At 43.1% G+C, this 18,616-nt stretch overlaps 1 protein-coding gene across 1 annotated transcript in view; it reads left to right on the top strand.

Annotated features, from left to right (window-relative positions):
* TENM4 (teneurin transmembrane protein 4) overlaps positions 1–18,616 on the top strand; it is a 205,069-nt gene that overhangs the window by 177,571 nt on the left and 8,882 nt on the right. The window contains exon 9 of the mRNA XM_015827197.1: positions 16,503–16,697. Within this exon, the coding sequence (XP_015682683.1) occupies positions 16,503–16,697 (195 nt within the window). The remainder of the gene's footprint in view (positions 1–16,502; positions 16,698–18,616) is intronic.

The raw sequence follows: 18,616 nt of genomic DNA, 5'->3' as shown, positions 1-18,616 counted from the left end.
GGGGGGGGGCGGTCCGGAAGTCCATCCTTAGGAGCGAATGGTCTAAACATCTTAAAAGCTCCTAGACTATTTCATAAACCTTTCACATCATCACCCCTCTACAGATAGTCCTCAACTTATAACAGTTCACTTAGTGACCATTCAAACTTACAACGGCACTGAAAAAAGTGACTTACGAGTCACGACCGTTTTTTACACTTATGACTGTTGCAGCATCCCTGTGGTCACGTGATTTACATTTGGGTGCTTGATCACTGATTCACATTTATGAGAGTTGCAGGGTCCTGGGATCATACGATCCCCTTTTACGACCTCAATTGTGGTCATAAGTCAAGGACTATCTATACTCTTGAGTCTTGATGGATCACTCTAACAAATTTCCTGACAGTTAGAACAATTAACCAGTGGAACAACTTGCCTCCAGAAGTTGTGAATGCTCCAACACTGGAGGTTTTTAAGAAGAGACTGGACAGCCATTTGTCCGAAATGGTATAGGATCTCCTGCCTGAGCAGGGGGTTGGACTAGAAGACCTCAAGGTCCCTTCCAACTCTGTTATTGTATAGTCCTTGACTTACAATTAACCAGTGGAACAGCTTGCCTTCAGAAATTGTGGGCACTCCATCACTGGAGGTTTTTTAGAAGAGACTAGACAGTCACTTATCTGAAAGGGTATAGGTTCTGTTCTATTCTATTCTATTCTATTCTATTCTATTCTGTTCTACTCTATTCTATTTTCTGTTCTATTCTATTCTATTCTATTCTATTCTATTCTATTCTATTCTATTCTATTCTATTCTATTCTATTCTATTCTATTCTATGCCATTCCATTCCATTCCATTCCATTCCATTCCATTCTATTCTATTCTATTCTATTCTATTCCATTCTATTCTATTCTATTATTTTCTGTTCTACTCTATTCTATTTTCTGTTCTATTGTATTGTATTGTATTGTATTGTATTGTATTGTATTGTATTCTGTTCCGTTCCATTCCATTCCATTCTATTCTATTCTATTCTATTCTATTCTATTCTATATAAAGTCACTAACAAAGAGAGTTTATTTCTCCAAAGAACAATACTGAGGACATCTGTTTCTTCAAAGCTACCTCTCTTGAACTTCTTGACACCTGAAAATTTACAGTGGGCCATATAAACATTTTTGGCCAAGCCATTACAAAGTGGCTAATACACACACTTGGCAGCAAACACAGGGAGGAAGCAATAGAGTAATGGCTTCTCCTTGTAATAAGTCCCTTCCATTCCCTGTCCTTACAAATTATAGCAAGGGAAGACCAAGGTGTCTCTCTTTCTCTCTCTCTGTAATGAATTAGCTTCCTTGCAAATGACTTTGGCAGCATTTTTCTAACACAGATGCTCTTTCCTAAATTGCCTGGTGGATTCACCTCTGCCAGATTACAGTGATTTATTTATTTGGGACAATCTGGTCTTGAGTGGAACGAAACAGCAGGCCAAAGGAGAGCTGAAATCAGAATATCTGGGCCAAAAACCTGTTCAGAGATGCCAGGAAAGTAGCTGAGGTTTTAGAGATCTTTTCAGCAGTCCTTGATGTCAATCTTGAAGAACCAAGATGCCCAAAGTGGACCCACACACACAAAAAATAAATAAATGAATAAATAAATATATGAATTACCTCAAGCTAAAGATATCTGTAGGGAAGGCGGAGGTTGAACTAGTAGGAGTTTAGAATAGCCGCCCATCATTCCCGCCACAAAAATTTCTGCTTTGGAGACAGAAGTGGTAAATGCTCCAATACTGGAAGTTTTTAAGAAGAGACTGGACAGCCATTTGTCTGAAATGGTATAGGATTTCCTGCCTGAGCAGGGGGTTGGACTAGATGACCTCCAGGGTCCCTTCCAACTTTATTATTATTATTATTATTATTATTATTATTATTATTATTATTATTATTATTATTATTATTATTATTATTATTATTATTATTATTATAAACAAACCGTGAGAATTCGCCAGTTGATATTCACGTAGTCCTCAATTTGCAACCACAACAGAGCACAAAATTTCCGTTGCTAAGTGAGACAATCGTTGAATGAGTTTGGCCCCATTTTACGACTTCTCCTGCCACAGTGGTTAAGTGAAACATTGCAGTTGTTAAAGTTAATAACAGGGTTGTTAAGCGAATCCAGCTTCCCCCATTGACTTTGCTTGTCAGACGGTCGCAAACCGTCATAAATGTGAGTCAGTTGCCGAGGATCTGAATTTCGATCACGGGAGTGTGCGGATGCTGCGACGGTCGCGTGTGAAAAATGGTCGTTAAGTCGCTTTTTTTAAAATAAATATTTTATTGATTTTCTATTTTCACAAAGAAGTCCTCAATAAGCACCGTGATTAACAGGAGTCCATTAATAATTTGGTGAGACATACAAGTTTTTCCAACTAAGTCCAACGTTAACAGCACATAACAATTTTTCCACATTATAGGCAAATACAATTCTTATTATTGTTAGCAAACATACATGTCAAACATTTATTACATTTTTCTAATAATATCAAGAATATCTGTTTAAAATATCTTTCCTAGCCAAAGCATATCTTAATTGCATTCAGTTTCCACATATTTAATCCGTATCCTATTTCTGCTTTTTTTTTTCAATGTTAGTTCCCCATCCCTGTTCAAAATATCCGATCATTTATCATTTTGGAATTATTGTGAGTCACTTTTTTTCACGCCGAGCAGTCGCTAAACAAATGATTGTGAGTCAAAAATCTTACAAGCACAACTGGGGCCTGAATTTCCTTCGCTAAGCAAGGAAGCCGCGCCTGTTAATATAAAAATACTGCTTTCCCCCCCCTTCAGACTCTGCCCCCCCCAATCGAGCAGTATACCCTTTCTTCTTTTAGCCTCTGTCAATCACAGCCGGTCAATTCTCCCCATCTTTTCACTTAGGTAACTTCACTTGACAAAAGGCTCATTGACTGACATAATTATTTTCCCTTCAGGGTCAGAAAGAGGTTTATCTTATTTTAAACTTCATTTTGGAAGGGCAGCCGCCACTCAACTTTTCCCAAAGCCCCAAAACTCCACGTTTTTCCTGACAAGGCCTCCAGTGTTATCCAAACTTTTTCTAAAGACATTTTGGCTCATGGAAACCTCAAGAAACTCAATCCTTGAAGGTTTTATAGTCTCCCTCTCCCTCTTTCTCTCTCTCTCTTTCTCTTTCTCTCTCTCTCTACCCCTCTCCCTCTTTCTCTTTTTCTTTCTGCCTCTCTTTTTCTCTGTCTCTCTCTTTCTCTATCTATGTCTGTCCCTCTCTGTCTCTCTCCATCTATGTCTCTTTCTTTTTCTTTGTTTCTCCATCTCTGTGTCTCCTTATCTATTTCTCTTTCTGTCTCTCTCCATCTATGTCTCTTTTTCTTTTTCTCCATATCTCTCTCTTTATCTATTTCTCTTTCTCTGTCTGTTGCCCTCTTTCTCTCTCTCTTTCTCTCTCTCTCTCTCTCTGTCTCTTTCTCTCTCTTTCTCTGTCTGTTTCTGTGTGTGTGTTTCTCTCTCTCTCTCTCTCTCTCTCTCTCTTTCATTTTATTTTATTTTTAAGACAGATTTATTTATTTATTTGTTTAGATTTATATAAATATATAAAACATTGTATATTCAATAGAGTGTTCTCTATTGAATATACAATGTTTTTTGGAATAATCTGCACATGGCATGCTTCGTTCCTGTTTCACATTATAGAGACATTTTAACTTCTATTTCGATATGAGCAAAATAGTGGGAGGTAGACAATGAGACGGGCGGGTCCATCTACTGTATTTGTATATTTTGGCATCTAAACATACATGGCTTCCAAAGAACACAGCGTTTTGTTGTTGTTTTTTTGAAGGATAACACTTGCCAAGCCTTAATTTGTTCCAGCAAAAGCAGCAGGATTGCATAGCTGGGAATGAAAGTTGTGAAATATTATTATTATTATTATTATTATTATTATTATTATTATTATTATTATTATTATTATTATTATTATTATTATTATTATTATTATTGATGATGATGATGATGATGATGTTGGAAGGGACCTTGGAGGTCATCTAGTCCAGGGGTCTCCAATCTTGGCAACTTTAAGACTTGTGGACTTCAACTCCCAGAATTCCTCAGCCAGCTTTGAAGTCCACAAGTCTTAAAGTTACCAAGGTTGAGGACCCCTGATCTAGTCCAACCCCGTACTCAGGCCGTTGGCTGTGTTGGGTTGTCCATTGGCTGGGTTGAGTTGTCCTGCAACAACCTGGCAATGAGTTGACAGAAGCAACTTGGCTGCGATGAGCTGCCCACGCTGAGTTGCCCTAGACACCCCTCTTGAGTTATGGCTGCTCCATCACTGAAGGTTTTCAAGAAGAGATTAGACAACCATTTGACTAGGATAGTATAAGGTCTCCTGCCTTGAGCAGGGGGTTGGACTAGAAGACCTCCAAGGTCCCTTCCAGCCTTGCTATCCTATGTTGTTGTTGTTAGTTGCGAAGTCGTGTCTGACCCATCGCGACCCCATGGGGACAACATTCCTCCAGGCCTTCCTGTCCTCTACCATCTTCTGGAGTCCCTTTAAGCTCACGCCTACTGCTTCAGTGACTCCATCCAGCCACCTCATTCTCTGTTATCCCCTTCTACTTTTGCCCTCAATCTTTCCCAGCATTAGGCCCTTCTCCAGTGAGTCTTCCTTCTCATTAGGTGGCCAAAGTACTTGAGTTTCAACTTCAGGATTTGGCCGGGCTCCATTGTGGTCATAAGTCAAGGACTCCCTGTGTTCTATGCCTATTATTCTCATATTCTTAGGTCTCCGTGAACAGAAATAGGAATTCGCGTTGTCATGAATAAGAATTGTGTTAGTTTAAATATGAGACAGTAAATACTGAAGGGAAAAGAGAGGAAATACTTAATGTAGTAGTTTGAGACTCGTATTAAAGATACTTGTATGTTATTGAATAAGAATAAGAAAGGCTGAGCGCCAAAGAATGGAGGCCTTTGAACTCTGGTGCTGGAGAAGACTCCTGCGAGTCCCCTGGACTGCAAGGCGATCAAACCGGTCAGTCCTGGAGGAGATCAACCCCGACTGCTCTTTAGAAGGCCAGATCCTGAAGTTGAAACTCAAGTACTTTGGCCACCTAATGAGAAGGAAGGACTCACTGGAGAAGGGCCTAATGGTGGGAAAGATGGAGGGCAAGAGAAGAAGGGGACGACAGAGAATGAGGTGGCTGGATGGAGTCACTGAAGCAGGAGGCGTGAGCTTCAATGGACTCCAGAAGATGGTAGAGGACAGGAAGGCCTGGAGGAACGTTGTCCATGGGGTCGCGATGGGTCGGACATGACTTCGCAACTAACAACAACAAATGTTATTGAATTATCGATTAACTCAGCCGCCACGTTACTTTTTAAATATTTAAATGTAAAATTAGAAAATCAATAAAATTTTCTTAAAAAAAAAAAAGAAATAGGAATTCAGGAAAAAAAATCTGATTTGCAGGCTCCCCTTCCCAGATTTGGCTCATTCTTTATTCCCCGTAATCTTTTGATCAGAATTCTGCGGTTCTTCTGCGAGACTCTTAACCAACTAATCTCCTTGGAGATTTTGCATTTATTCTCACAGCCTTTCCCTTTATATAGGGGACAATCACGTCGTTCTTCCATGCATCAGACCTCTCCATGGCCCATCTACTCTTATTTTAATGTTTCTCCAGTTCTGCGGTTCAAAATTCTCACACAATATTGAGAGCTCCCTATTCATCGTTGTGTTTTTCTTGGCCGCTGCCTTTTGTGGCCTTCGTTTTATTTCATCGCTTTTTATTTTTAATTCCACTCCATTTGGTCCTCTCCGCTCTCTTTCCAAAGAACTTTTTTTTATTATTATTATTTCCATCAGAATTCATGCTGTATTTTCAACTCCGCTTTCAGTCTTAACCCTTCTTCGCTCTCTCGCATGGCATTGTTTGCAAACTTATTCCTGTGCGTTGTACAATCGATTTCTTTTCTCTTTTTTTGTGCAGTGATTCTTTCTCCACATGTATTTCTTCTCGTCTACAGCTTCTTTTACTTTCGTATACTGCCAAATGTGGTTTTTTTATGCTTTCCATTCAACATAATTCCCCAAAGTTCCGTGGCGTTCCGTAACCTAAAATCTTTTCATTCCTTTTCAAGGGCTTCCAATTTATTATCGAATATTTTTTTCGTACGGAAAGGTAGGATATGAGTAAAATAAGTAACACTCTTCTTCTGCCAATTGGTATGTGAACAGGTATCACCTGAGCATTGGTTGATAACCAAGCTGGAAAAAAACATGTGGTTCATCTGAAGTTCGGTGGTTGCATTTACAGCCAAGGATCTAAGCCTCCATCTTCTAAAGCTCTCCCTCCTCCTTCCGCCTCTTAAATCCACCATAGATTTATCTTCTTCTTCCTTTCTTTTCTTAACATCAAATTTATTCTTTGCTACATAGTAGTAAGTATGTAACTCATAGGAGTAACTGTGAGAGGGATCTCGGAGTCCTAGTGGACCATCACTTAAATAGGAGCCAGCCGTGTGCTGCAGCTGCCAAAAAAATGCAATCCTAGGCTGCATTAACAGAGGGATAGAATCAAGATCACGTGAAATATTAATACCACTTTACAAGGCCTTGGTAAGGCCACACGTGGAATACGGCATCCAGTTTTAGTCATCACGATGTAAAAAAGATGTTGAAACACTACAGAGAAGAGCAACAAAGATGATTAGGGGCCCGGAGACTAAAACATATGAAGAACAGTTGCAGGAATTGGGAATGTCTAGGTTAACAAAGAAAACTTTACCAAAAAAACCAACTTGGCAAACTTGGTTTCCTGCAAAACGTTATTCCATGTTTTTAAGAAAAGACCAGACAGTCACTTGTCTGAGATGGTATAGGTTCTCCTGCTTGAGCAGGGGGCTGGACTAGAAGACCACCAAGGTCCCTTCCAGCTCTATTCTATTCTATTCTATTCTATTCTATTCTATTCTATTCTATTCTATTCTATTCTATTCTATTCTATTCTAGACTATTATTATGAACCACGTACTGTATGTTGTATGAACTACGTTTGTGCTGTATGTTGTATTTTATGAACTAGGCATGTCTAACAAAGAAGAGGACGAGGGGGGACATGATAGCAATCTTCCAATATCTCAGGGGTTGCCACAAAGAAGAGGGAGTCAAGCTATTCTCCAGAGCACCTGAAGGCAGGACAAGGAGCAACTAATCAAGGAGAGAAGCAACCTAGAACTAAGGAGAAATATCCTGAAAATTAGAACAATTAATCCATGGAACAACTTGCCTCCAAAAGTTGTGGGTGCTCCATCACTGGAGGATTTTAAAGAGAGATTGGACAACCATTTGTCTGAAATGGTGTGGGGGTCTCCTGCTTGAGCAGGGGGCTGGACTAGAAGATCTCCAAAGTCCCTTCCAACTCTGTTATTCAACGTGTCTGGAGAATTATAAATGATGCATACTGGGTGGAGGCTTTAAAATATACAACTTTTAATATACTTTTTCATTATCACAGCTTCTAACAAGTACGACACAAGGAGAGAGAGAGAGAGAGAGAGAGAGAGAGAGAGAGAGAGAGAGAGAGAGAGAGAGACCCTTAGTAATTAAGAATAATGCTACTCAGTAGATAAATAATGAAGAAATTCTGCAACAGTCCCTCTTCCCCTAACCAATCCAGCCAGCTGGTGGATAGATAATTGCTCTGAAATGAGGGAAAAGAGGAAAGATCTATTGGGAATCCAGCCAATTGGTCCATCTCTTTAACATGTATAATTGTAATTATTATTTTTTTAGTCCAAAGAAAAAGTAATTCACATAGGTAATTGCAGGTCAGACCAAAAGAGCTTTGAAAAACCTTGTTAAAGTAACATCAGGATTAGCGAGGCCTGACTTGCCAAATAGCATGATTGTGCTATTCTAAGATGATTTTTTGTAGAAAAGGAGATGGTTGAGTTAAAAGTAGACAGCCATACATCTCTGAAGCAAGGCCAGCTATACTGGGGGTACCTGGCTGTCAGCTGAGTATTTGGAAGAACTCTTCCTGTTTATGTCAGTTTGCATTTACGTGCAAACAGATGGTTGAGGGTGCTTGAAGAAAGCTAGGACATGAGATGAATCCTTGACATGTCTAGTTTAAAAGCTTCTTGGCTTGAAGGGTTAAGCATAGCAAAGGTCAGTGAGGCCAGGTTAAGCGTGTTGTAGCTTTTCGTAAGTAGGTTCCAGAAGAAAATACTCAGCATGGAGACCATTACAGTCTCATCCAACTGTTCTGTCCCAGCCTACGTGAGTCCTTGTTGTACTCACGAGGAGAAACCCCTCTTCCAAGAAACAGGCAGAAACCGCAAGAAAAAAACAACCCCGTTTATTCTCATAGACCTGAATCAATGTCCAAGGCAAGCAAACACAGTCCACAGAAACTCGATCCTCAACACGAACGGTTGCCTTCGGCAACCAGCACCTCCCACACCTTCCCTTTTATTATGCAGCCAAGGTGTGGCTTCCTAATGCCTTCTCCTTTGCCTTTGGAGCCGCCCCATTGCATTCCTCTGTCCTACTCGCTTCTCTTGCCTGCACTTTCATGCATCCGGGATTTGTCCCAACTGTTCTTCATCACTGTGCGACTCAGGCTCCCAGCACAGCTGTGTCTCAGCCTGAGCGCGAGTAGAGGGGCCAGTTCCTCGTCCGACTGTAAGTCTTGGAGCTCCTCAGAGCCTTCCTCTGACTCTGATGTCTCTCCAGGCCCCTCCTCCTCCTCCTCTGATTCCTCAGACTCAGATGCCGGGTCCATTGGCTGGCGAGGAATCACAACACAAACGATGGCCAGGATAGGAGACAGTCAACAGTGGTGCTGAAGGAAGCTTCTAAGATGTCAGCTTTAGGAATTCTGAGCTACTTCAGTCTAGTCCTGGAGGGTAATCCATGAGCTGACTAATTTCCTATTGTTCAGCAAAGGTTTCCAGATGCTTCTTCTCCTCTTCTTCCTCCTCCTCCTCCTCACTGCAAACCCCACTCCCTTCTATCTCTGATGATGTTACCTAGTTGGGCCATGAAACGTCTGCAAGAAAACAACCAAGCTCAGAGAGCCCCAAGTACCCCACAGTCCTCCTCCTCCTCCTCCTGCTCCTCCTCCTCCTGCTCCTCCTTTACCTTCTAGCACTGATGATGTTACCTAGTTGGGTCTTAAAATGTCTGCAAGAAAACCACCAAGCTCAGAGAACACCAAGGACCCCATAGTCGTTCTCCTCCTCCTCTGATGATGATGATGATGATGATGATGATGATGATGTTACTTAGTTGGGCCATGAAACATCTGCAAGAAAACCACCAAGCTCAGAGAGCCCCAAGTACCCCACAGTCCTCCTCCTCTTCCTCCTCCTCCTCCTCCTCCTGCTCCTCCTTTATCTTCTAGCACTGATGATGTTACCTAGTTGGGTCTTGAAATGTCTGCAAGAAAACCACCAAGCTCAGAGAGCCCCAAGTACCCCACAGTCCTCCTCCTCCTCTTCCTCCTCCTCCTGCTCCTCCTTTATCTTCTAGCACTGATGATGTTACCTAGTTGGGTCTTGAAATGTCTGCAAGAAAACCACCAAGCTCAGAGAGCACCAAGGACCCCATAGTCATCGTCCTCCTCCTCCTCCTCCTCCTCCTCCTCCTCCTCCACTGATGATGTTACTTAGTTGGGCCATGAAACATCTGCAAGAAAACCACCAAGCTCAGAGAGCACCAAGGACCCCACAGTCCTCCTCCTCCTCCTCCTCCTCTTCCTCCTTTCCACAAACCCCACTCTCTTCTAGCACTGACGATGTTACCTAATTAGGTAACGAAACATCTGCAAGAAAGCAACCAAGCTCAGACAGCACCAAGGAGTCCACAAAAGAAATAAGGCTTTTTAGGCCTGACCAGTCCTTCTCCTAAATCATCACAGTCCAGGATTTAGGAAGGCCCACCATATTTATGACACCATCACGAAATATATCAGCGATTTCTCTTTATGTACTGGGTAAGAGGCAAAGGTATTTTTGAGCTATGGTTTGGTTGCTTCAAAGACTGGATTAAATTCTTAAATATAAGGAGCTGTTCTCCTACCACCATTGCTGTTTCGAACCTGTCACAGTGAAAAATGACTCCCCACCACGCTAAGACTTCTCGCCTGTAATTACATCCCATTTTAATTCAGACGTGCATTATATTTATGGAGGATCAGAAACAGCGGCATTCAAAGCAACCTTGCCGTTTTGTCATTTTTGTCAAGCTTGCGTACCAAACTACCTCCTGTCTTCATGAATATTTTAAGAAATCGTCAAACATGGTTTTTGATTTTAGGAGAAAAAAAAAATGTTAATAAGCCAAGGCAAGGAGGAATAGTTAGAGCTGCCATTAAAACACTGTGGGAGCTAACTTGCAATTTCCTTCAAAAGGAATTTTTTTTCATTTTTGGGAGACGAGAAATAATTGATCCTTGGGTGAAATCTGGAGTTAAATAAAAACATAAAAACAATGCATTGTACAGGTAGTCCTGGATTTATGACTGGTTCTTTAACAACTGTTCGAAGTTCACGATGTAAAATGACATGCTGATTCCCCCCCCCCGATGGTCATGTTTATTCGTACTTATTTGTTTTAATAAATAACACAATAACAAGAGTTGGAAGGGACCTTGGAGGTCTTCTAGTCCAACCCCCTGCTCAGGCAGGAGATCTTACACCATTTCAGACAAATAGTTGTCCAGTCTCTTTTTAACAGCCTCCAGTGACTGGAAACCCCTGCTTTGGAGAATAGCTTGACTCCCTCTTCTTTGGGGCAGCCCCTGAGATATTGGAAGACTGCTATCATGTCCCCCCTCATCCTTCTCTTCATTAAACTGAACATACCCAATTCCAGCAACCGTTCCTTGTATGTTTTAGTCTCCAGTCCCCTGATCATCTTTGTTGCTTTTCTCTGCACTCTTTCCAGAGTCTCAAAATCTTTTTTTATATTGTGGTGACCAAAACTGGATGCAGTGGCTGAGGAATTCTGGGAGTTGAAGTCCACAAGTCATAAAAGGGCCAAGTATTAAGACCCCTGATTTATGGTGCTTTTATGTCACTTCAATTAGGCAAATCTGAGTGCTCACCAAAAGCAATACAGCACTTCCAATCAATAAAAGTTCACAATATACAATCCATAATCAATTCCACAAACAAATTAAAACAAATGGCGTCCGTGTACACCTCAGGAACTTAATCCTTTCTAAATCCTCAATTACTTGCTTAAACAGCCAGATCTTTTTAAGTGTTCTAAATATGTTTATCGGGTCTTAATTCTGTGGGTGATTCCATAGGAGAAACATTCTGATAAACCAGACGTATCAAACTGCCAGCCCGCGGGCCGGACACATCACACGGAAGCCGCACCCACCCCATTGCCGGCAATGCCAAAATAGTGCCGATACGTCGCGTGATGTCATGCGACGTCACGAGTTTGACATGTCTTGTGATCAACTGACTCAGAGAAACAATCAAACAGTAAACAACAACCTAATCAAGGAACCACCAAGATCATTCAAATATTCAAACATCCAAATACCCTCTTGAATAAGGCATTCTAAGCCCAAATCTGGCCAGGGCAGATTCTACTTGGGAGCAAGTAATTTTGCAGATACTCCGGTCCAAAACTCTGTAAGATTTTATACGTTACTACCATTTTGTAACTGTCAGGCGTGGAAGATGAAATTCACAGGTGAAAGTTCAATAAACCTGATTTATTGCTAAACAGCCTATGCACAAAAATCTTCTCAACTCACAATTAGCACCTGCTTGGACTTAGATAATGGTCCACAGAATTCATGGGGGATTGGACTTAGTTCTGCTTGTGACTATGTAGGAATTCTAGGCTGATCCCTCTTTTAACTCCGGCCCCAGTTTCTGCCGTTCCTCCTCCCACAGTCTAGAGTAGGGGTCTTCAAACTTGGCCCTTTTATGACTCGTGGACTTCAACTCCCAGAATTCCTGAGCCAGCATGCCTGGCTGAGGAATTCTGGGAGTTGAAGCCCACAAGTCATAAAAGGGCCAAGTTTGAAGACCCCTGGTCTAGAAGCAAACTGGCAATCAGTGAATCTCCCAGCACTTGACAAAACCAGGGCCTTCTTCCTTTAGTACTCAGAATTTGTACCAGGTTTGTACCAGCTGATGTTTCTGTGTAGTCTTCCAGGGCAATCCCGTGTAGAGTGAGTTACAGTAACCCAGTCAAGGGGGGGGCCAACGTGAGAAGGACGATTGCCAGTGCCTCTGTTCCCTCAGTGAATGAGCTTTGATGTTTAACTTTCCCCTTTTCTACATTACCTTCACTTTTTCTGTTTTCTACTTTCTGCAGAATCAGTGGAGAACTGTCCCAGCAACTGTTATGGAAACGGTGACTGCGTTTCTGGAACCTGCCATTGTTTCCTCGGATTCTTGGGCCCTGATTGTGGACGAGGTAAACTTAATTTTTGGGTTAACTATCACTATTGGCATAGAACAGGGGGTAAGCAACCTTGGCTCTTTTATGACGCGTGGACTTCAACTCCCAGAATTCCTGAGCCAGCATGGGGAAAACTTTGGCCCCTTCATGACTCGTGGACTTCAACTCCCAGAATTCCTGAGCCAGCCATGCTGAGGGGAAAGGGAGAGGTTTCCGAGCTGAAACTAAGCTTGGAAACGAAGGAGGAATTTCCTGACAGTGAGAACAATTAACCAGTGGAACAACCTGCCTCCAGAAGCGGTGAATGCTCCATCACTGGAAGTTTTTAAGAAGAGACTGGACAGCCGTTTGTCTGAAATGGTATATAATAATAATAAAGTTGGAAGGGAACCTTGGAGGTCACCTAGTCCAACCCCCTGCTCAGGTAGAAAACCCTACACCATTTCAGACAGATGGCTGTCCAGTCTGTTCTTAAAAACTTCCAGTGTTGGAGCATTCACAGCTTCTGGAGGCAGGTTGTTCCACTGGTTAATTGTTCTAACTGTCAGGAAGTTTCTCCTTAGTTCTAGGTTGCTTCTCTCTTTGATTAGTTTCCATCCGTTGCTTCTTGTCCTGCCTTCAGGCGCTTTGGAGAATAGCTTGACTCCCTCTTCTTTGGGGCAGCCCCTGAGATATTGGAAGACTGCTATCATGTCCCCCCTCGTCCTTCTCTTCATTAAACTAGACCTACCCAATTCCTTATATGTTTTAGCCTCCAGTCCCCTGATCCTCTTTGTTGCTCTTCTCTGCACTCATTCTAGAGTCTCAACATCTTTTTCACATATTCGCTTGAACATCCTGCAACGGATTTGAAAATCTCACATTCTCCATTTAAGCTTTCTAAATGCTTGCTCTTCATCAAGCATCACGGTCCCCGTTTCTCCTCCATTTCCTCTTCCCCTTCTTTTGGGCTATCGCCTCTGAGCAAAGGGGGGTTTAATAACCCATGGACCCATGAAAAGCACTGCCTTTTGAAGAAAAACCCTCTTCTGACAATAGCCGTGCTGGAGATCTTTGATCCTTGGACCCCCTCCATTCATAAGGTGGCCTCTACACATCTCCTACCCTTGGCTTAAGCCTGAGGGGGTTATCCTTCCTTTGTGGACAGTCTGGCCCCTGCAGTGTAGAAAGGAGGGCAGTCAGCAGTATTATAGGCAACCTCTGCCCTTCGCTCTTATCTTTTCCTGGGGTCTCCCCAAAACAAAGCCTGACAGTCCCAAAGGTGTTTTTTCAAGAGGCAACTGGACTTCCTGGTTTTTCTTTTGAAGACGTTTCGCTTCTCGTCCCAAGAAGCTTCTTCAGTTCTGACTGGATGGTGGGAAAATGGGAGGATTTATACTCCTTGCAGACAGCTGGTCATTTGCATCCTTTTAGAGAGTCGTTGAGGCCACCTGGAGGTTTATCTGCATTTATCTATATAACACATTCCTTTCAGCAGTCCCAAGAAGGCTCTACCCCCGTTTGCACACCTACTCAGGTGACCCTGAGGGGACAGATAAACCGCCAGGTGGCCTCAACGACCCTCTAAAAGAATGCAAATGACCAGCTGTCTGCAAGGAGTATAAATCCTTCCATTCCTCACCATCCAGTCAGAGCTGAAGAAGCTTCTTGGGATGAGAAGCAAAACGTCTTCAAAGAAAAACAAGAAAGTCCAGTTGCCTCTTGAAAAAGCACCTTTGGGGCAACCATGACCTGGATGATGGAGAATCTCCATAGACATCCAAAAAGCTTCTTCAAGCTCTGACTGGATGGTGGGGAACGGAAGGATTTATATTCCTTGCAGACAGCTGGTCATTTGATCATTCTTTTAGAGAGTCGTTGAGGCCACTTGGAGGCTTGTCTTTGTCCTCAGGGTCACCCGAGGGATGCACATGGGCGTGGAGCCCTCTTGGAACTGCTGAAACATCCTGCAGAAAGCACAACTCCATGACACAGTCCTTTCAGCAGTTCCAAAGAGGCTCCACACTCATTTGCACTACTCAGGTGACCCTGAGGACACAGATAAACCTCCAGGTGGCCTCAATGACTCTCTACAACAGACATGTCAAACACAAGGCCCAGGGGTCGGATGCGGCCCACGGAGTGGTTTCAAGTGGCCCGCGAAGCCATCCTGGAAACAGTGAGGGAACGGCCCCCGCTGTCTTGGCCCTGGCCCAGGCCGGCCGGGAGCCAATGTACAATATTGTGGTGGCCATCTATGCTGAAACGCATTCAGTCTTAGTGTCTGCCTCTCCCCCTGGGTGCATGCTGGGGAGGTGTCACCCTTTGTGAGGAATGAAGAAATGCACCATCGCCTGGAAGTGGCCAGCAAATGGCCCTGGCCTACTTCACATATCCGGCTTGATTGGCTCCGGCAGAGGGGTTTCAGCAGGCAGTGAGGCTCCTTCAGTGGACCATGCCTTGGCGCTTGCCCCGGTCCCACCCCCTTCTGCCAGAAACCCTCAGATCTGTCCCACTCCTGCCCAGGCCCCCACAGGCACCCTTGACGCGAACGATGTAAAGCTGGCCATGCCCACCCAATAGGCCACACCTACTCCGTCCACACACACCCACTCCGTCCACACCCACCCAGTAGGCCACACCCACCCGGCCCCCCAAGGGCAACCGCAATGCTGATGCGGCCCTCAATGAAATTGAGTTTGACACCCCTGCTCTAAAAGAAGGCAAATGACCAGCTGTCTGCAAGGAGTATAAATCCTTCCATTCCCCAACATTCAGTCAGAACCTGAAGAAGCTTCTTGGAGGAGAAGCGAAATGTTTTCAAAGGAAAAACAAGAAAGTCCAGTTGCCTCTTGAAAAAGCACCTTTGAGTCAACCATGTCCTGGAGGACGGAGAACCTCCATAGACAAAGCATGAATGGCCGCTAGGCAGAGATCAAGCCCAGAGTTCCCATTGCTAACCAAGATGGATGTTCAGTGAACTTGGCCCCATTTTACAGGTAGTCCTTGAGTTACAACCGTAATAGAGCTCAAAATTTCTGCTGCTAAGAGAGACATTTGTTCAGTAAGCTTTGCCCCCCTTGTTGCAAACCTAAATGTGCATCATCAAGAAAGAAAAGAAAAAGAGCGGGGGGGGAATTAAAAGGGGGGGGAGAAAGTAAAGAAAAAAAGGGAGAACAATTTTTTTTAATTGAAAATTTTATAAAATTTTACAATATAAATCCCCCCCTTCCCCAACCCACCCTTCCACTCCCCCCTCCCTCCCCCCTCACTTCCCAGTGCCAATCACAGGGTTCACAATAAAATAATCATACTCTAACTAACATTAATCAACTATTAAAATAACATATCTATAACCTCCGTTAACTCTCTTTTAAACAAATATACAGTTATTAAAAATAATAATAACATCACTTTAATAATTAAAAATAGTACTAAATAAACTATTCTAACCTTTATACAACAATAATACTCTAAAATTCACTCAAAAACCAAATGATATTTTTTGGTCCCATATTTACGCTCAATATAACCTATCCATCTTCTCCAAGGGGGGAGAACAATTCTTAAAAAAAAAAAAATCTTTATAAATACAGGTAGTCCTCGTCTTACGACCACAATGGAGGGCAAGATTTCTGTCGTTCAGTGAGACATTGGTTAAGTAAATTTTGCCCCGTTTTACAAACTTGATTCCCACCGTTGTTAAGAGAATCCCTGCAGTTGTTGAGTTAGCAACACCGGTCGTTAAGCAAATCTGGCTTCCTCACTGACTTTGCTGGTCAGAAGGCCGCAAAAGGGGATCGCTGCGACCGTCATAAATATGAGTCGGAGGCCAAGCGTCTGCATTTTGATCGTGTGATCCCCAACGATCGTTAAGTGTGCAAAACGGTCCTAAGTTCGCATTTTCCAGGGCTGTTGCGTAACTTTGAACAGTCACTAAATGAACTGTTGTAAGTCGAGGACCGCCTGCACCGGATCGGCGATCGCGTCAAGCGATTGGCCAGTGTTGATTGTGTTTCTGACGGCCCTCTTTTGTGTTGTCTTTTGTCTCCTTAGCCTCTTGCCCAGTGTTGTGCAGTGGGAACGGACAGTACATGAAAGGGAGGTGTTTGTGTCACAGTGGATGGAAAGGAGCCGAGTGCGACGTCCCGACCAATCAGTGCGTGGACGTGTCTTGCAACAGCCACGGGACGTGCATCATGGGAACCTGCATCTGCAATCCGGGCTACAAGGGAGAGAGTTGTGAAGAAGGTAATTGCCTTAAAAAAAAATTCCCTCGGTCCTTTTCCCACGATGAGTTCAGGTCCAAAATGCCGGACTTTTTAATCTCTTTCTCCTGGGTATTGTTGGTGCTAATTTGAGTTTTGGAGAGAGGACCCACCCAGCAGTAACCCCTACAGCAATGTTTCTCGACCTTGGCAACTTTTAAGATATGGGGACTTCAACTCCCAGAATTCCCCAGCCAGCATGCTGGCTGGGGAATTCTGGGAGTTGAAGTCCACATATCTTAAAAGTTGCTAAGATGGAGAAATACTATCCGAGTGATGACGAACCTTTTAGAGACCGAGTGCCCAAACTGCAACCCAAAACCCACTTATGCATCGTCGGGTACCGGGTGGGTGTGGCCCATTGGCTGGGCGTGGCTCATTGGCTGGGCGTGACTGCAGTGGTAACAGCAGACTGGGTGGGACTAAAAAGTTCAATCAATCAATTCCAACTTTGCAAGATTTTTTTTTCCCCACGAGAAGTTGAAATTGACTGATTGATTGAACCTTTTTTTTTTTTTGCACATGGCGGCGGAGGCCTAAAGCGAAAAGGTTTTATAAAACCCAGCTGAAGGCCTAGGACTGGGGTGACAGTGCCCGTGCCCACAGAGAGGGCTCTGAGTGCCGCCTCTGGCACCCGTGCCATAGGTTCACCACCACTGGAATAGTAGAATAGAATAGAATAGAATAGAATAGAATAGAATAGAATAGAATAGAATAGAATAGAATAGAATAGAACAGAGCTGGAAGGGACCTTGGAGGTCTTCTAGTCCAACCCCCTGCTCAAGCAGGAGAACCTATACCATCTCAGACAAGTGACTGTCTAGTCTCTTCTTTAAAATCTCCAGTGATGGAGCACCCACGATTTCTGGAGGCAAGCTGTTCCTTGGAGGGTCTCTGTGATGCCGCCAATTTAGAGCCCCGGTCACGGGTGATCCTTCAGCACCATTCCCACAAGGAATAAAAGCCATGAGGGGTTTTAGGAGCCCCCCATTCACTTTAGTAGGCTTGGCACTCATACATTCCCAGTGGACTGTGCCAACAGTCGTAGCTTCAGCACCCATCACCCATTCATGGAAAGAAGTCCCAAAGTGGCTCTTTCAGGGCTGAGCCACTAACCTTGCTGAGTAGCAGGATTTCAAAGTATACAATTCTCTTTGGAAAAAATTGGAGCGGGGAGGGGAGAGAACACAGAGAGTGGGGGAAAGAGAGAGATGGATGAAAGTATTTGCAAAAAAGGGAAGAAAAAGGAAAGAAAGAAAGAAAGAAAGAAAGAAAGAAAGAAAGAAAAGAGAGAGAGAAGTGAGAGAGAAGTGAGAGAGAGAGAAAGAGAGAGAGAAGAAAGAAAGAAAGAAAGAAAGAAAGAAAGAAAGAAAGAAAGAAAGAAAGAAAGAAAGAAAGAAAGAAGGCAATAAAGAAGGGAAGGTAGGAAGGGAAGGGAAGAAAGAAAAGAGAAGGAGGAAAAAAGAAAAAGAGGAAAGAAGTTAGGAAAAAAGGAATGGGAAGGAAGGAAGGAAAAGGAAAGAAGGAAAGAAAGAGGAAAGAACTTAGGAAAGAAAAAGGAATGGGAAAGAAGGAAGAAAGGAAAAGGTAAGAACAAAAGGCAGGTAAGGAAGAAAAGGAAGGAAGGAAAATGAGGATTCACATTGTTTTGGGGAGCAATATGATGACATTGTAAAATGCTTAGAGAGGGCTGTAAAGCACTATGAAGCAGTATATAAGTCTAAGTGCTATTGGGGAGGGAAGAAAGGAAGGAAGGAAGGGAAGGAAGGAAGAAAAAAGAAAAGAAGGAAGGAAAGAAAGAGGAAAGAAGTTAGGAAAGAAAAAGGAATGGGAAAGAAGGAAGAAAAGAAAAGCTAAGAACAAAAGGCAGGGTAAGGAAGGGAAGGAAAGGAAGGAAGGAAG

The sequence above is a fragment of the Protobothrops mucrosquamatus genome, unplaced genomic scaffold, assembly GCF_001527695.2.
Source record: "Protobothrops mucrosquamatus isolate PMUCROS unplaced genomic scaffold, P.Mucros_1.0 scaffold3560, whole genome shotgun sequence".
NCBI classification, from domain to species: domain Eukaryota; kingdom Metazoa; phylum Chordata; class Lepidosauria; order Squamata; family Viperidae; genus Protobothrops; species Protobothrops mucrosquamatus.
Note: the sequence above shows the minus strand (reverse complement) of the source record. Positions and strands in the feature narration are given on the sequence as shown.